The sequence below is a fragment of the Vipera berus genome, assembly GCF_964194415.1.
Source record: "Vipera berus genome assembly, chromosome: 3".
In the NCBI taxonomy this organism is placed as follows: Eukaryota; Metazoa; Chordata; class Lepidosauria; order Squamata; family Viperidae; genus Vipera; species Vipera berus.
Window position 1 is genome coordinate 68,968,489 of NC_138204.1, and position 19,042 is coordinate 68,987,530.

Below are 19,042 nucleotides of genomic sequence, written 5' to 3' on the forward strand. Positions count from 1 at the left end.
CTGTCATTACTAAGTTATAAGTGGCTGATGCAATTATAAAACCATGCATCAAACAATAGGAGATGGAAACTACTAAGTCAGAGATAATAAAAAGCTGAAGCGACAAATAAGTTAGCTGACACATAAGCCTGTAATTAGTTAAGTGATCAGGGCCCCATGAAATCAATGGGGTAAATTAGGACAACTTAATTCTTATTGATTTAAATGTGAATTAAGCATAGCTAACTTTGATTTATTCTTTGATTCTATTTCCAGGTATCTGCTGAATGGAGACAGGAGAAGGATATAAATCTACCACCCTTGATAAAAGCTGGCAGTGATAGAATTACATTCATTTTATAAAGCTGTGATTCCTGTAGATTAACATTCAAATTTAAATCTACAACAAGGATGACATAGCCCTCTCATTTCTTGAAAGCATTATAAACATCTATTTATTATAAATATTTTCTCAGTAGTTAAGCTTTTGATTTATGCCTTTTCTGTGAACTATTTTATTCTACAATATGTACAGTATACAAATCCACCAAACATTCCCATAGTGGCTACTTCATATTATTTAATCCACAATATCAAAATAGAGTAAATTTGCTCTTCTGAAATTAGGCTGGAAATTTAATAATCTTTACATTCAATATTCATGTATTGGCTTAAAAAGCTGTACAGATAGAATATTACAGTGAGTATTGGGGTTGTATGGAGTACATGGAAAATCTAGAATTTCTAATCAGATGGGAACATTTATACTAAAAAAAAATCTCCTTGTGAAGTTTCCATTTTTCTTGTAAAAAAAATGCCAATTCTGTTGTTGTTGTTTGAAGTACACATTTCTCATATAACATTAACAAAAGCCAGTTTTTTTTTTCAAAAGTGCTAAGTAGTTTTATTAACTCTCATTTGCTGAGTAATAGATTATCTTGTCAGTCAAAATAATAAGACAACAATTATATCTATATTTGAAGCAAATATAGGGTTTGAAGACTCTCACTAATTATATATCTCAAAGATGTGGGCCACTATTTCTGTCCTTCATGATTACCATCTTATATGCTTAGGGTAGACTAAACAGAAAAACCTCTGTTGTACGTCTTTGAACAGCATGTATGGTAATAAATGAGTGGACTTGGCAAGGTCTGTATCAGTTATTCCAAATTGCTCAAAGCTTTCAAAGTTAAAATAGCACAGGTGGCATAATATGTTTGCCACATATAATGACAGGCACACTGAAGTGGCCAAGTTTTATATGAATTGCAGGTTCCAAGTCATCTTTAAAGGTAAGCCTCATTTACACTTAGAATAACATTTGCTATCAGGAAATGTTCATCAGAGGGGCTCAAAGAGCCTAAACAGGACACAGGTTACATTCATTCGGGTTTAATTATCAACTACTCTAACTTGATTTTTTTTTTTTAGGATCCAACATGCTATATGTATTTATAGGCATACTAGAACTCTCCCAGAGAAAGACAAATAGCAAAGGGAGACATTTCTTTTCTGAAATAGAATAAGCAGAAAGAACATGAAAATTATTCTAGCATTAGTCTTTATGATTTCTCTAGTAATTTCAGGTAGACTAGACGATCACTTGGAATCAGGAACTCCTGAGCCTAAGTCAAGATTTGCTATGTCTGATGATGTGCATTTGCTAGCCACTGGACTACTCCAGCTTGGGCGTGGCCTTCAAGATTTTGTGATCAAAACCAAAACCCAAATGGATGACATCTTTCAAAGGCTTAACATTTTCGACCGATCCTTTTCTGAGATATTGCAACAAACCAATGAAATTAAAGAAGAAGAACAGCAGTTAAAAAAAACCACAACTAGGTTGCAAGCAACTGATGAAGAGATGAGAAATCTATCTTTGCAGCTTAATTCCAAAATAGACGTCCTTTCCATTGAGAAGATTCAACTGAAGGACAAAGTAGGGAAGCTTGAACAAAAAATAACTGAACTCGTACAGACCCAGCTTGAAATCCATGAACCAAGAGAAATTGTCTCACTTAAAGTAAGTAAAAAATGAAACATACTGAGTGTTAACAAAGTAAATTGTATTCTGAGCAATGAGGTAATTAAGAAAGATTTAGTCATTCCTGTTGCTGCTGGACTAATGTGCTACATTTTGAGAAATAAAACCAACATTTTTCTTAATGCTGTTTTATTGTGGTTTGTATGCTACCCATAGCCTTTAATGGAATGTGTAGCATGTAAAGTCCTAAAAATAATCAAGAAAGTAATGACTGCTTCTTGATCTAAATTTGCTCTGACAGTTTTCCTTATTAACATTTGTACAATAGAAGTTACTACTTTTATTTTGACAATTTGGCTTAACTGTGAATATTTAGACTAAAAGAAGTAATTAACAAGTGATAATTTTATGCCAAAAAGAAAAGGAATAGTAAAGTTAGCAAACTGCCTTTTCCTTTATCCTGTAATAATAGTGATATGCTTTTTCAATGATTCATTTGGATAGTTCATAAAGAAGAAATAGGGATCCTTTCACTTTTACAGACCTACAGCTCTATTCCAGGCATAAACAGTGGATCTTAAAAGTTGTTAATCTGATTTTATACACTGAAGTTGGAAGTTGGTTAATAAAATTTGAAAGATCATTTTAAAATAAGAATATATAACATTTGCTTACCTCTACAGTAAGCATCAAGAATACATTTCTGAGATACAGCGTAATTATGATACATGCACTGATATTTTAGCCATCAGCTGAAATGGACTTGAACTGTACAGTTTCAGTTACTGTTTATTGCTCTGAATGTGAAAAAAGTGCCCAAAACTGAATATATAAATAAATAAAAACAATGCTTTGATCGTCAGGAAAGATATATATCAAAGATAGCTCTTGGGTACAATGCAGTCAACAACTGAATAAAATCCATTGGTCTTTGTGGACAACATTTTAATATAATTATCAAATTTATATTCCAACCACTGATGCAGAAGGAGAGGAGGCCGATGAGTTTTCTGCTCAGGTTCAAACTAAAATCAACAGAATATTTAAGTAACAGGCTGGAGACTTGAATGCCAAAGTTGGAAATGCTAAGGAGAAAAATATAGTTGGACTGAATGGCCTAGCAAAGAGAAATGAAGCAGGAGAACAATTCATCCATTTCTGGCAATCCAATGAGTTCTTTATTATCATAGTCTTCAATCAAAATGATGTCTATGTACATGGACCTTACTTGCACACAGAAATCAAATTATTATTAGTACAAGAAGATGGAATAGCTCAATTATAATGATGTGGCTAGGGCTGATTGTGGAATAGATCACAAACTGCTCATGGCCAAGTCAAATTAAAGTGGAACAACTAAGGCAATCTGTTTCGATGGTACAATCTTCAGCCTATATTCACCATTATCAATAAGAACATGAGGAACTGCTTTGAGGTCCTGAACCTCATTGATAGGGAACTAGAAGGAATCTAATCAAAGTACGTTTTTAAGGATGAACTTGAAAAGAGATTGCCAAGGCCAACAATCAGAAGAAATAGTGGAAATTGGCAAGAAAAGAGAGAGAAAAGTCAAGGAAGAAAAAATTTCAAGAAGAAATTGTTCAAGAATTATTAGAAGATACAAGAACCAGTATTATGATTACAACTTTAAATACACAGAGGATAGACACAAACAAAAATCTTCCAAAAGATCTCCAAACTCAGAAGGATATTAGCCTCAAATTGGTATGCTAACATTAGAAAAAGGTCCGTCAAAAGGAGGATCAGCAGAATGTGCAAACTATCACACAATTTATTTTACGTGCTTCACAATGCTTAGACTTATCCAACACAGTTTACAGCCCAACACGGAAAGGAAGATGATCAGGTTCAAAGTATCATGTTTTGAAACATTATGTGAAGACTTAGCTCTCTTGAGAAGACTACAATGTTAGGAAAGGGGGAAAGAAAGGGACAAGAACGACAGCAATAAAATAGATAGACTTGATTACAGCGATAATGGATAGTGTTATCAGAAGGCCAGATGGGGACTGATCATTTTAACTAAGTGGTCACTAACTGACAACAATCTGACGACACACTATCAATCAAACATATACTATTACCACCCATAAACTTCAGAAGACTGCATCCTAGGAAAAGCTTGCTATGCCAATTTCTTAAATGATGCCTTTCATATATATTGGACTATGATTCTTTTTGAAATGTATTGGGATGACTTAAGGACATACTGGTCAAGAAATGATAGAAATTTTAATTCAATATGCCTGTAATATGCCAAGTAGGGAAAAACATTTTATTATACATATATTTTGAATATAATCTGTATTAATTTTGGTCACAACAGTAATTAATACAAATTGAACAGAGAATAAAAAAGAATAAAAAAGAAAATAATAAGTTCAGGGGGGTGAGAAGGAAATGAAAGAATGCAATAATGAAAAAGAAAAGAAATATATAAACAAGTGATTTCCCACCTTCAATTACAAGTATAAACAAATCTAGTAACTATTCACCCATTGTAAGATTATAGTGTAAAAAAGTACAGCGATTTTGGTAGAAATGAGTGAGAAGATGGGAAGCAGAATACTTTAAATGTGGAGAAATGGAAGCCCAATGTGTATTTTTAAACATGTGCCCAATGATAGATATAGTTGATAGATTTTTCAGACAACTGGTATAAGGATTTCTAAATGGATTGTGATTGCCAACATTTATTAAAACATAAAGGAACAGTTTTAAAAAAAATGATTTGCCCATCTACTCAGAGAAGCACTTTGATTTAGCAAAAGAATACTAGGTAATGAGTTTATCTGGCTACGCTCTTGTATAAGATCTCTGCTGCTTACAGTACTGCAAAAAGTAATATGGAGACATTTTATACTTCAGATTATGGTCCTTTGAGTCTAAGCTATTTTTTTCGCTTTCCCTATAGAATTTTATTGAACAGCAAGATGGCCACCTCAAACATCTTCTGAAAATTGTTCAACTGCAACATGCTCAGCTCACAAAACAGCAAGAGCAAATACAGGACCTGGAGGAAAAGGTAAAATTGTTGAATTTTAATTGCCATCTCTAATCTAGGGGCAATTTCAATGGGTTCAGGTGACTTATAAGACGGAAAGAAAACTGCAGCTTTCAGAAAGTTTTTATACAGTAACTTCTAAAATGTCTCATGATTTCAGCTTTCAGCTTTCCTATATATCAGAGGTCCTAACCGCTGGCCCATGGACCAGTACTGGGCCACGGCATGCCAGAAACAGGGCTGCACAAACAAACGAAGCCCCATCCATGGGATGCAGGCAGCATATGAAACCACGCTCCCTCTGGTCCACGGAAAAACCTCTCTCCATGGAACCAGTCCCTGGTGCTCAAAAGGTTGGGGGGGGGGCACTGCTATATATGAAATATCAAGTTTACTAACAGTTAAAACCAAGGTACAATTATTTAGGGAGCCAGGGTTGAGAACTCTAACTATACTTGAGTTTGCCATATTCAACATGAGAATGCAGAAGATTCATGTTTATGCCTGTTTAAGCCTTATTGTGTTCAGATGAGCTTCACCAGAAGGTATGTTTAGTATTGCAGATTTCATTTTCTGTTTAACACAAGAGGATTCAATAACTGGGTTCACACATCATGCAAGTTATAATTTGGTTTGTTTGGTCAACAAATTGTGTGAATTCAGTCATTGTCTAGGTAAATTATGGTTTATGGATTAGCATGTGTATGAATCCCATCCAAACAGCTCTTTAAAAAAGTCTAGTGTTTTGCTGTTGAAAGAATTTATTGCTCATTGTGTTGGTTGAAGGAAGCGATCTTAATCTAGCAGCTGCAAATATTTGAACAACTACTAGATGGAAGCAGAGTTAGGATTTCCCAGATTTTTTTAGCCCTAAAATGGCTATGTTTAACTTCTTCACATGACATGGTTGATACTGCTGTCCCTAGTTAAATGCAATTTTTTCCATGGTGCTTTTTCTTTCTGGTAACCTTTCTTAGGCAGAAGACATAGCCTGCATCACTCAAGCATGTAGCTTCATAGTTTTATATCACAACTCTGTATGTAACAGAGGTGGTCAGAATAGACATATGCAAGAATTTTTGTCCCCCAATTTTTTTCCTGGCCTGCAATGATAAAGGGACTCTTATCAAAAGTTGAGCTTCTCCTCCCCCGTCCAAACCTGGTGCATTCATACATTTGAGCTTCAAAATGTTCTGTGAACAGGCAACCTGTCTTACTAATGAAGTACAGCTATAGAAATATTTTTTTTTCTATTTTCAGATAAACAATCGCAATTTTCAAGAGGACTCGCAATTATTTTCCACAAAGAAAAATGACAGACATCCTAAACTGAAAAAAACATCTAAAAATAGCAATTCTAGAGGTAGATGGGCTTACGTATTTTTTTTAAGCAATTCTAGTGTTTGGAGAGCAGAACTATTTTAGAATACTGTTCTGGTGTATACCTTGATACTAACAGTATGTAAGAAACAGATTTGATTAATTATGCTTATTCTTCTTCCAACAATATTAAAAAGCATTTATTTAAAAGTAACGGTGAGATCTGAAATAAAATGTTGTGTCTTGCCTACCTCCTGAAATAAGATTAAGTGTTCTTGTTAGTCCTTTCCTCCAAAACAAGACATTCTATTCAATCTTCCATAATTCTCTTACTGAAACAGCGGTACTAGCTTTTAGCTATTTTCTGGGTACGTTTCAAAGTTCTGTTAAAGATCTTTACAGTCCTGAATGATTTATTGTTGACTATTCATGACTTGATGAACTTTATTTGGTCTGCCAGTAATGGCTTCTTTAGCCATTTTTTAAGCTCATATTTCTGTTACAGTGGCACGTTATCTTCTCTTCGATTCCTTTTCAAATGCTTTTGATTTTTACGAGCATTGTAGATTTTCTTCAGTGACTCTTATCTTCATGTTATGTGACCAAAATACTGAAGGTTTACCTCTTTTAGGCTTCCAGAAAGCGATCTGTTTCACTTCATTCAGAACAGAATTATTTGTTTTTACAAAAAGACATTTTCAACTATTTTCTCCAGCACCATAATTCAAAAGCATCAGTTTTAATTAATTCGGACTTTCTGATGGTCCAGTTTTTAGCCACATGTTAAAACCAGAGAACCATGTCTTTTGACAAAAATAGGAAAGGCTTGGGGTCAGGATATTTGAAGGGCTGCCTATTCCATAACAATCTGCAAATCCCCTGAAATCATCTTCAGAGGTCTCCTTGTTTGTCCCTACAATTCCAGAGAACCTTGAACTGCTTGATGCTATGAGACAGACCTGTCTCACTTCCTCCACTAAAACCTTTTGGAAGTTAGTGAAAAAAATGTTCTCTTTGCCTTAGGATAGTTATCCTGCTGTTTCCTGCTGCTGTTTTTGTCAAATGTCCTACAATTAATATTTTGAAATCACTTTTATGTATCACATGATTGCACCCAACTTAAGCTGTTAATTTTGGCAGCAGTTATTAAGCAACTCATTGTGGGTGGTTAAGTGCAGTGTTATGTGGCCGTAACTTGTTAGTTCTGCCAGCTTCCCCATCTATTTTACTGTTGGAAGCTGGTGGAGAAGGTCACAAATTATAACCATGGGACATTGTGTCTATTGTGAATCAATGCTGGTTGCCAAATTTCCAAATCGGGACTGTGTGAATGACTATGAGAATGCTGCAATGTCTGCAAGTTTAAGGACTAGTTGTACATCTCATTTTTCAATGCTGTCATAATTTTAAATGGTCATTGAATGATCATTCAGTAAATGAGGGTAACCTGTTGTCAAGTCCCGTTTTTCATTTCACAAGATATTTAAATCAAGTAACTGTTCCCAAACTCCAAAGAGGGCTAACATTTGTTCTGAACCAGCCTGCTACCGGCCTTGCAATAAGGCAAACCCCTGTTCAAACAGTAGAGACTGGAGAGCGTCTGAGGCTGAAAAGCGTCTGCCAAGATTTATTACTCAAACAAGAAACAAAACACGGGAACTTGAATCCTCAAACGGAAGGGTTGCTTTCAGCAACCAGCCCTTCCCCAAACACTCCTTTTATTTAGAGTTCAGGGCGTGGCCTCCCTGTGCCTCCTCCCGAGGAGTCCCACAGCCTTTCTGTTTGTTCCTGCTCGACTGCCTCCTGCGTCGGGCGTCCTTGAACAGGGCCAGCTGTGGGTCATCATCCTCCGCACTATCGGGCTCACGCAGCTGAGAAGAGGGCCCCGGCTGGGGGCTCTGCGAAGCCTCCAAGCCATCATCAGCCAGTTCGTCTTCCACACCCTCCTCCTCCCCCTCATCTGAGTCATCCGAAACATCTGAGCCGGCTGCCGGACCCACAGGCTGGCCCTGAGTCACAACACATTAGCATGTGTAATACCTTCTTAATAATTGTTCTCATGGGCAAGGTAAGACTGTGCTTTGTGGGAGAATAGTCCACAGAATATATTCCCCATATTTTGTCACATTGCTCCCTTTATAAGGATGCAAGGACCTATTTCATAACTCCCTTATCTGATAAAGAACCCAGACAATTCTGACTTATTTTTAGGTACAGATAACTCTCCTCAGAACAATATTAGGTTTCCTTAAATGTAGCAAATTTTTTTTACACTATGTAAAACTCAACACGCATTGATTACCTTGATGACCTTGTTAAAAATTTTATGCTTGGATTTTATTAACCGGAAAAAAAATGGTTTAATTCCTTGGTTAACTTGCAGAATTCTGGTCATCCTTAATAAAGAACTAATTAACTGAACCTGCTGTTTAAAAAAATGGGTACAAATATTCCATTGAAGACTTTAGTGTTGATATTCTTTGGTCACTACCCATTTTAAAATTTCTATCTCAAGAGCACATGTGAATGTCATTTTCAAAAGCCTATATCTATTTCCAAACAAAAAAAATCTTGAATAGATTCAGTTTGTTTAAATAACTGCTCAAAGAAAGTAATGTATATTCTGAAAAAATTGCATAGATTTTCCTAAATTTCTGTTTCTTTTAGGTAATGCTACTGATTGTACTTGGGTTTACAACGCGGGGGAAAGGTCTAATGGGATTTATTCTATTAAGCCCAATGGATCCAAGGCATTTAATGTTTATTGTGAAATTGAAGGAGGTATGGCTGGTTATATTAGCAGTCTTCTTTTTTAAAAAAACTAATTCTTACCTTCTGCAAAGTGCTGGCTTCCTTATATATTTCTTTATTAAACAAACTTGCTGTCACCACTCTTTATTTGCTGATAATGCAATTTTAATCAAATAATAGGTAGCATGAGGTATTTGGATTTTTTTGACTATGGTTGGTTGTTATTTTAGAAAATATGTAAATCATTAAGTCATTGTCTAATTGGGTTAGACAAATGCATATTATAATTGTATATGAACAGAGACTAAATTGGATATATTGAAGTTCATGCAGAAATGCAAATTTAGTCAACGTTGTGCAAATAATTTCACTTTTGTTAAAGTGTACTCCAGTTCTCTTGTGCGTACAATTTGTTGTCCAGCATTCAGAGACATAATATATACTTTGCAAACTCTAAAAAAAATTTAAAACTCAAATGGTTGCATTACTAATTTATCATGTTCACCCACAGAAAACTCATGGACAATCATTCAGAAGAGATCCGATGGATCAGTCGATTTCAACCAAACTTGGGAGAGCTATATAGATGGGTTTGGTAATCTTGACGGTAAACATATTTTCCAATTTACTCAAAGTAACATTTATGTTGACTATAGCTTTTGAAAGGGGGAGAAAAACCCTGGACATTGGTAAATGAGATCTCACATTTGGTCTCAGAGATTGGTCTCAGAATTGTTTACTCTTTTCCTTCCCTTCAACCTTTGTCTATTTAAATTCCTAGGCACAGGGCATCAGTCATTTAAATTATCACAAGCACATTTAAATAGATTTGATTTAAACAAGTCCAAATCTAGCTAATCATAAATGTAGATTTGAATGGTTTCTATTCACTCACAGGCTACGAACACTTCTGAAAGAGGCACCTGTGCAATTTGTTCAGTTACTTTCTAATACCTTCGGTGATAAAAGAAATGGAATGTTAGGATTTAACACGTTTTTCCTGGAAATAGTATAGTACAGAAATAAGGAAAAAGATGAGATTTTTAGCAACCGGAGTCATTAAGCAGAAATTTCAAATTAGAAAGGTCTGTGATGCCTACATGAGCAAGATCAAAGCCATACATTATAATCTTAAATGGCCAGCTTGCAACATAAAATAACAATAAATTAATGAAGGATAACTTGCTGCTATAATAAATATATCAAGTTTTTTAAAAGTTGAAAGACTTTCTTTTTTCTTATTTATTATAAAATACTATATTATTAGTGCTTTATTCTTAGCATAGTAAATTTATGCCCTTGCTGTAGCAGACTCATGCAGCTATATTCTGTTCAGAACTATATTTTCTCAAGAAATGTTCTTATACGTTTCTCTTAAACATGCTTGTTCAATAAGATTTACTTCTCAGGCTTATGCTACACACAGTCCACCTAAATGCTAAATTTATGCGTGTCATAATGTTGTAAATGAAACTATCGGCATCTCGGGCTAACCAGACTATTCCACCTCTAACGATGGGGGGGTGAAGTGTTACCCCCCGTTGATAGGGCTCGCAACTTGGGCGTCCTCCTGGATTCACGACTCAATTTTGAAGACCATATAGGAGCCGTGACCAGGGGGGCTTTTGCCCAGGTTCGCCTGGTGCGCCAGTTGCGACCCTATCTGGACCAAGATGCCCTACGCACAGTCACTCATGCGCTCGTGACCTCCCGTTTAGACTACTGCAACACTCTCTACATGGGGCTGCCCTTGAGGACCACTCGGAGGCTTCAGCTGGTGCAGAATGCGGTCGCGCGAGTTGTGATGGGGGTTTCCCAATACTCCCATGTTGTACTTCTACTCCGCGAGCTGCATTGGCTCCCGGTTGCCCTCCGGGTGAGATTCAAGGTGCTGGTGATGACCTATAAAGCCCTAAATGGCTTGGGTCCGGGTTATCTGAAGGAACACCTGCTGCCGGCATCAAGCTCCCTTCGTCCAGTGCGCTCCCACAGGGAGGGTCTTCTCAGGGTACCGCCGGTAAGAGATTGCCGGCAGACAACACCCAGGGATAGGGCCTTCTTAGTGGGTGCGCCTGCCCTTTGGAACCAGCTGCCAGTGGAGCTTAGGACCGCCCCCGACCTCCATTCATTCCACCGGGACCTGAAGACCTGGCTCTTCGAGCTCTCTGGCCCAGGCTGAGAATTTTAATTTTAATTTTAACTGGGGTTTTATTTGTTCAGGGACGGATATAATTTTTTTTAAATCTGTTTTTAACTTTTGTATTTTTTGTTTTAATCACCCTGTAAACCGCCCTGAGTCCTTCAGGAAAGGGCGGTATATAAATATAACAAAATAAATAAAATAAATAAATAAACTACCCAATATCCATTAAGGGTATTTTCCCCCCTCAAGGATTACAGTAAATATTCATATATACCATTTGCTTCACCTATTACACAGATTCACTTGAATATATACTTCATTTAAAAATGCCTTTTCCCTCCTTTGCAGACTTTTTTCTATTTATACTTAAGTTTTAGTTTCCAGCTTTATTGTTCATTAATAAATACTGTAAAAGGGATAAACCTTTTATAGGTGATCCAAAATTCAAGGACTTCCAAGACTCAAGCTGACTGGGTAATTCATGCAATTCTCAAATCTCGCACTTAAAGCTTTCATCTCCCCTCGGATCAGCCTTAATCATTCTGTTTCTCCACTTGTATTTTCAGGAGAATTTTGGCTGGGCCTTCATAAGATCTATTCCATTGTAGATCGAGCTGACTACATCCTGCGTATTGAGCTTGAAGACTGGAGAGCTAACCGACATTATATTGAGTATACATTCAAAATGGGAGGTCCAGACAGAGATTATGCACTCTTTCTCTCTAGGATTACTGGGAATATTCCAAATGCTCTACCTGAGCAGAAAGAAATTAAATTTTATACTAATGATCATGGCAGCACTGAAAGAAAGCTTAACTGCTCTGAAAGTGACACAGGTAGATATTTTCTGTATGTGCCACTGTTTCAGGTTTTCTTATAATCTGGGGGAAAAGTGGCAGAAGGTAGGATTTTCATAAATGTACCATTCTAAGAATAAAATACTAATAATATAGAGAGAGAAAGAAAGAAAGAAAGAAAGAAAGAAAGAAAGAAAGAAAGAAAGAAAGAAAGAAAGAAAGAAAGAAGGAAGGAAGGAAGGAAGGAAGGAAGGAAGGAAGGAAGGAAGGAAAGAAAGAAAGAAAGAAAGAAAGAAAGAAAGAAAGAAAGAAAGAAAGAAAGAAAGAAAGAAAGAAAGAAAGAAAGAAGAGAGAAAGGAAGGAAGGAAGGAAAGCAAATGAAGGAAAAAAATCAAAGACGATATATGAAAGAGAACTAAACATCCCTTCAATTAAAAAAGTTTCTTGCATGCAAAAAGCTGGTACATAATAGACAACCCAGTGTTACATCTCCTCTGTTTTACATAACAGCCTTCCACAGATTGAGATATTTTTTAAAAAAATATCCAATTGTATTATTTTACATTCTCTATCAGCATAGAAAGCATTATCCTGAAGTTCTCCTGAACATGTCATTGTCTCCAGGTAATCTAGTTAGAGGGGGCTTTCTTCAAAATACAGTGGCTGTCATCATTGCCACCACTATGGCCAAAGGCTATAGTAGTTGGGACAATGAGAATTGTAATCCCAACACATCCCTACCCAGGTTAAATAAACTATTAAAGACAGCGAAAAGCTGGGCATTTGTGGGAATCCCAGTCCTACGGGAACAGCGTTCTTATCCAAAAAGTTTTTAATGTATTTTTCCATGTAGTTAATATATTGGCATATCAATTCAATGGTGTTCCTATTATTACCTTCAGGTGGTTGGTGGTTCAATGTATGCGAAGAAACAAACCTGAATGGAAGGTACATCAGGTCAATCTCAAAAGGAAGACTAGAGAGGAAGAAACAAGGACTGTATTGGAAGCCTCAGAAAGGAAAACCTTGTCTTCTCAAGTCAACCAAACTGATGATACATCCTGCAGATTTTGAAAAACTTGACTGAACATTATCAAAGTTTACCTAAGAAATTGCAAACTACTGCAGTCAGAATCTAATACTTGATAGCCCTTCCTGGTGTACATATTAAGGATGAAATCAAACCATTATATATATATATATATATATATATATATATATATATATATATATATATATATATATATATATATATATATATATATATATATGTATGTATGTATGTATGTATGTATGTATGTATGTATGTATGTATGTATGTATGTATATGTATATATGTATATATATATGTATATGTATATATATATATGTATATGTATATATATATGTATATGTATATATATATGTATATGTATATATATATATATATGTATATATATATATGTATATATATATATATATGTATATATATATATATATATATATATATATATATATATATATATATATATATATATATATATATATATATATATATATATATATATATATATATAATGGTTTGATTTCATCCTTAATATGAATTATATATATGGCCAATTCATGCAAAACTCCACGTAATCCCAAAGGGTTCACATACTTTTTCTTGCAACTGTGTGTGTGTGTGTGCGTGTGTGTGTAAATATTGTTTGTTAAGTATTTAGAATACCTTGCTAGGCCCCAAACACGGGACAAATCTTATTTCCTGTTTCAGCCTAACCCAAGGCCATCCACAGGCAGTAGTCACAACAGTGACAGCTCATATTTGTGTAATTTTTTGGGGGGGGATTACTAACAAAGAATTAAAGGGAGACTAATATGGCCATTTCAAACGTATTTGTTCTCATCAGTCAGCCATACCCCTCTGAAATTCGAACTTGGGCCGATCCAAAAAAAAAAATTTACACACACACACACACACACACACACGTGTGTGTGTGTGTGTGTGTGTGTGTGTGTGTGTGTGTGTGTGTAAATTTTTTTGGCTTGCTAACAAAGAATAAAGGGAGACCGATATGATCATTTCAAACTTATTTGTTCTCATCAGTCAGCCATACCCTTCTGAGATATATGTACTTTGTCCTGCTCCATATGTTCAAGAAATAAGCAGACTTTTGCTGTTATACAAGGACAATTTTCCTTGAGGGTCACTTTAGTAGAAGCTTTCTTAGTATCCATGCTACCTCAAGAAAGACAGGAAAAACTGAAAGATCTCAGCTGCAGACCTTCTTTGGGACAAGGTTTTGCCTTAGGGAGGGAAGGGAAATTGCCACTGCTTCAACTCTGTGAAGTGTGGGATGGGAAAAAAAAAGATTTTGTCTCACAGAATTAGGTAGACAGTGCTGTCAGACATGAAATCATCATATTCATTTTTGCCAAGGACAGAAATGGTCTCCGTTCACTTCTTTGGCAGAGATCAAGCAGTGTGTTTTCAAACAGGTGGAGAGGGGAAAAAAACTTGTCACCAACTTTAGGCACAGGGGAAGCTTTTTTCCTCCTCTATTTCGTTTAATGCTTTATTTCAGTTCTATAAAGTAAAATTGGGCTGCTTTTTTGCATCTGGGAGCCATGGAAGGAATGTATCCTTGGAGTTGTTTAACAAAAGAAAACAGGAGTGTGACGTTTAGCAGAGGTTTAACATGCCTATTTTCTTCTCTTATTTTTTTAATGGAACTATTACATATATGTATGATCTGGGCAAGGATTACAGAGATCGGGGTTGGCTGTATATGGCATATAGACCACGGATTTTCCAGCTTTTGTTAAGCAGGAAGCAAAGGAGATGCCTAAAAGCAGAAGTCATTTAGGTTATATTGCTCCTAGCTATACAGCTCTATTCATAACATGCCTACATCCCCCGGAAAAGAAAGACCTTCCACTGAAATGAATCACATAAAACAAATGAGCCTCGTGTTCAGAAAGTTCAGCTGGGACATAAACATTGGTTCCATCCCATTGGGATTGCACAAGACTGCAAAGTGCACCTCTTTATTAATGTTTATCTATATACTGAAGTCTTTCCTAGCTCCCTCTCTGTGTCTACATATATTGAGTTCACTTTTTGGGAGAAATGTGACGTCCTAAATATAAATATCCTAAATATCACCCTGGTGGAACTAACCATCTAGTTCTGAGAAACTCATCTCTAGTGATGGAAAACCAATGTGTACATTGTCTGCCACATTAAAACCTTTCACTATGTGCCTAATATTCCTCCTCACTTTCATAATAATACAAATGTCTTTGTATCATAATGGCTTCTTAAAATTGGCTTCGACTAAGAAGATAACTTAGTAGTTCCTTGTTATTTCAAAACTGTAAATTCTAAATTATTGAGATCACAATACAGATAACTACATTATGGTATAGAATGCTTAACTTGCTTTATGAATTTTTTTATTGATTGTTTGGTAAACCATCACAAATCTGTAAATGATTTGGTGCTTTACAAGTGGAGTGAATGAAGGAATAAATAAGCAGGATTGCTGCTAAAATAAAAAAATGAATACATTTCTAAAGTTCCTTCAAAATATGAGGACAAATTTAATTATACTCACTGGAAGTATACAAAATTTGAATCAGAGTATCATGCTTAAGTCATTAAAATACAGTATTTTAATGTCATTATCTATATATTCCTATAAACATAGGCATAACCTTATCAATGTGTCTATCAAATAATTCATATAGACAATGGTGTTAAACATTTAGGCCTGTGACAAATTAAGCTAAATAGTTCTGTAAGAAATTGTCTCATGACATCAAGCAAAAAAAGCCATCAAGCAAAAAAAAACAACTACTGGTGTTTTTGATGAACAAATCAACCACAACTTATTTTGAAAACAAACTGATGGTTTATAAAACCATGAAAATTACTTGTTAAAGGGGGAAAGTAACCCTTAGATTTACATCAGCAATTTTGTTTTAATCAGTGGGCTTTCAGAGGGCTTTCAGATAGATGTAAACAGTACACCCTATCTAAATACTTATTTTCTAATACATGTCAACAACAATGTAGATTAAATGTGCACATTGCCAAAAGAAAAACATTAATGGACAATGCATAGGAAATATACGTTTCATGCTTGCAGTTCTAATCTTCACAAAAGTGCCTTTTGAATGTGAATTTTCTTTTTTAGGCTGAGTTATTAGCGTTGTGTCTAGGCAATTACATTGTAAGATTGTGTGTTATCTAATTAAAAATCTGTACACATTTGAATCATTTTAATAGTTCAATAAAAAGACTATAGAGCTACATTTTATTTATGCCATCTTTCAGTTTACAATAATAACCAGCTTTGGTGGTACCGTATATACTTGAGTATAAGCCGAATTTTTCAGCCCACTTTTTGGGCTGAAAAATTCCACTTCGGCTTATACTCCAGTCAACAAAAAAAAACTTACCGAGGACTTGTGCGCGGCCGAGGCTTTGGTGCTTCCGGGATCGCGCGCACCTCTCCCAAGCCACCGCCGACCGAGACCTGCCGAAGTTTGGGGAGGTTTGGGGAGGTGCGCGCGCACCTCCCCAAACCTCCCCAAACGTCGGCAGGTCTCCGTTCCTCCGCACCCTGCCTGCCTGCTTCTTTCCGCAGCGGGAAGAAGCAGACAGGCAGGGCGCGGAGGAACGGAGACCTGCCGACGTTTGGGGAGGTTTGGGCGCCTCCCCAAACCTCCCCAAACGTCGGCAGGTCTCCGTTCCTCCTGCCGACGTTTGGGGAGGTTTGGGCGCCTCCCCAAACCTCCCCAGGTCTCCGTTCCTCCGCGCAGACCTGCCGACGTTTGGGGAGGTTTGGGCACCTCCCCAAACCTCCCCAAACGTCGGCAGGCCTCCGTTCCTCCTGCCGACGTTTGGGGAGGTTTGGGCGCCTCCCCAAACCTCCCCAGGTCTCCGTTCCTCCGCGCAGACCTGCCGACGTTTGGGGAGGTTTGGGCGCCTCCCCAAACCTCCCCAAACGTCGGCAGGTCTCCGTTCCTCCTGCCGACGTTTGGGGAGGTTTGGGCGCCTCCCCAAACCTCCCCAGGTCTCCGTTCCTCCGCGCAGACCTGCCGACGTTTGGGGAGGTTTGGGCGCCTCCCCAAACCTCCCCAGGTCTCCGTTCCTCCACGCAGACCTGCCGACGTTTGGGGAGGTTTGGGCGCCTCCCCAAACCTCCCCAAACGTCGGCAGGTCTCCATTCCTCCTGCCGACGTTTGGGGAGGTTTGGGCGCCTCCCCAAACCTCCCCAGGTCTCCGTTCCTCCGCACAGACCTGCCGACGTTTGGGGAGGTTTGGGTGCCTCCCCAAACCTCCCCAAACGTCGGCAGGTCTCCATTCCTCCTGCCGACGTTTGGGGAGGTTTGGGCGCCTCCCCAAACCTCCCCAGGTCTCCGTTCCTCCGCGCAGACCTGCCGACGTTTGGGGAGGTTTGGGTGCCTCCCCAAACCTCCCCAAACGTCGGCAGGTCTCCATTCCTCCTGCCGACGTTTGGGGAGGTTTGGGCGCCTCCCCAAACCTCCCCAGGTCTCCGTTCCTCCGCGCAGACCTGCCAACGTTTGGGGAGGTTTGGGCGCCTCCCCAAACCTCCCCAAACGTTGGCAGGTCTCCGTTCCTCCTGCCGACGTTTGGGGAGGTTTGGGCGCCTCCCCAAACCTCCCCAGGTCTCCGTTCCTCCGCGCAGACCTGCCGACGTTTGGGGAGGTTTGGGCGCCTCCCCAAACCTCCCCAGGTCTCCGTTCCTCCACGCAGACCTGCCAACGTTTGGGGAGGTTTGGGCGCCTCCCCAAACCTCCCCAAACGTCAGCAGGTCTCCATTCCTCCTGCCGACGTTTGGGGAGGTTTGGGCGCCTCCCCAAACCTCCCCAGGTCTCCGTTCCTCCGCGCAGACCTGCCGACGTTTGGGGAGGCTTGGGCGCCTCCCCAAACCTCCCCAAACGTCGGCAGGTCTCCGTTCCTCCTGCCGACGTTTGGGGAGGTTTGGGCGCCTCCCCAAACCTCCCCAGGTCTCCGTTCCTCCGCACAGACCTGCCGACGTTTGGGGAGGTTTGGGCGCCTCCCCAAACCTCCCCAAACGTCGGCAGGTCTCCGTTCCTCCTGCCGACGTTTGGGGAGGTTTGGGCGCCTCCCCAAACCTCCCCAGGTCTCCGTTCCTCCGCGCAGACCTGCCGACGTTTGGAGAGGTTTGGGCGCCTCCCCAAACCTCCCCAAACGTCGGCAGGTCTCCGTTCCTCCTGCCGACGTTTGGGGAGGTTTGGGCGCCTCCCCAAACCTCCCCAGGTCTCCGTTCCTCCGCACAGACCTGCCGACGTTTGGGGAGGTTTGGGCGCCTCCCCAAACCTCCCCAAACGTCAGCAGGTCTCCGTTCCTCCTGCCGACGTTTGGGGAGGTTTGGGCACCTCCCCAAACCTCCCCAGGTCTCCGTTCCTCCGCGCAGACCTGCCAACGTTTGGGGAGGTTTGGGCGCCTCCCCAAACCTCCCCAAACGTCGCCGGGTCTCCGTTCCTCTGCGCCCTGCCTGCCTGCTTCTTTCCACACTGTGGAAAGAAGCAGGCAGGCAGGGCGCAGAGGAACGGAGACCCGGCGACGTTTGGGGAGGTTTGGGGAGGCGCCCAAACCTCCCCAAACGTCGCCGGGTCTCCGTTCCTCCGCGCCCTGCCTGCCTGCTTCTTTCCACAGCGGAAAGAAGCAGGCAGGCAGGGCGCGGAGGAACGGACACCTGCCGACGTTTGGGGAGGTTTGGGCGCCTCCCCAAACCTCCCCAAACGTCGCCGGGTCTCCGTTCCTCTGCGCCCTGCCTGCCTGCTTCTTTCCACAGTGGAAAGAAGCAGGCAGGCAGGGTGCGGAGGGACAGACACCTGCCGACGTTTGGGGAGGTTTGGGCGCCTCCCCAAACCTCCCCAAACGTCGCCGGGTCTCCGTTCCTCCGCGCCCTGCCTGCCTGCTTCTTTCCACAGCGGAAAGAAGCAGGCAGGCAGGGCGCGGAGGAACGGACACCTGCCGACGTTTGGGGAAGTTTGGGCGCCTC

The 19,042-nt window shown here is 39.5% G+C and overlaps 2 protein-coding genes across 9 annotated transcripts in view; one reads left to right on the forward strand and one right to left on the reverse strand.

Moving 5' to 3' along the window:
- DOCK7 (dedicator of cytokinesis 7) overlaps positions 1 to 19,042 on the reverse strand; it is a 146,761-nt gene that overhangs the window by 75,316 nt on the left and 52,403 nt on the right. The gene's annotated exons all lie outside the window — the stretch shown is intronic.
- On the forward strand, positions 1,204 to 13,089 carry ANGPTL3 (angiopoietin like 3; the record flags this gene model as incomplete). Its single annotated transcript, XM_081325228.1, has 7 exons — positions 1,204 to 2,005; positions 4,902 to 5,012; positions 6,252 to 6,354; positions 8,979 to 9,092; positions 9,574 to 9,669; positions 11,772 to 12,041; positions 12,905 to 13,089. Exons 1-7 carry the CDS (start codon positions 1,520 to 1,522, stop codon positions 13,087 to 13,089), a joined length of 1,365 nt encoding a protein of 454 aa, XP_081181354.1. The 5' UTR covers positions 1,204 to 1,519.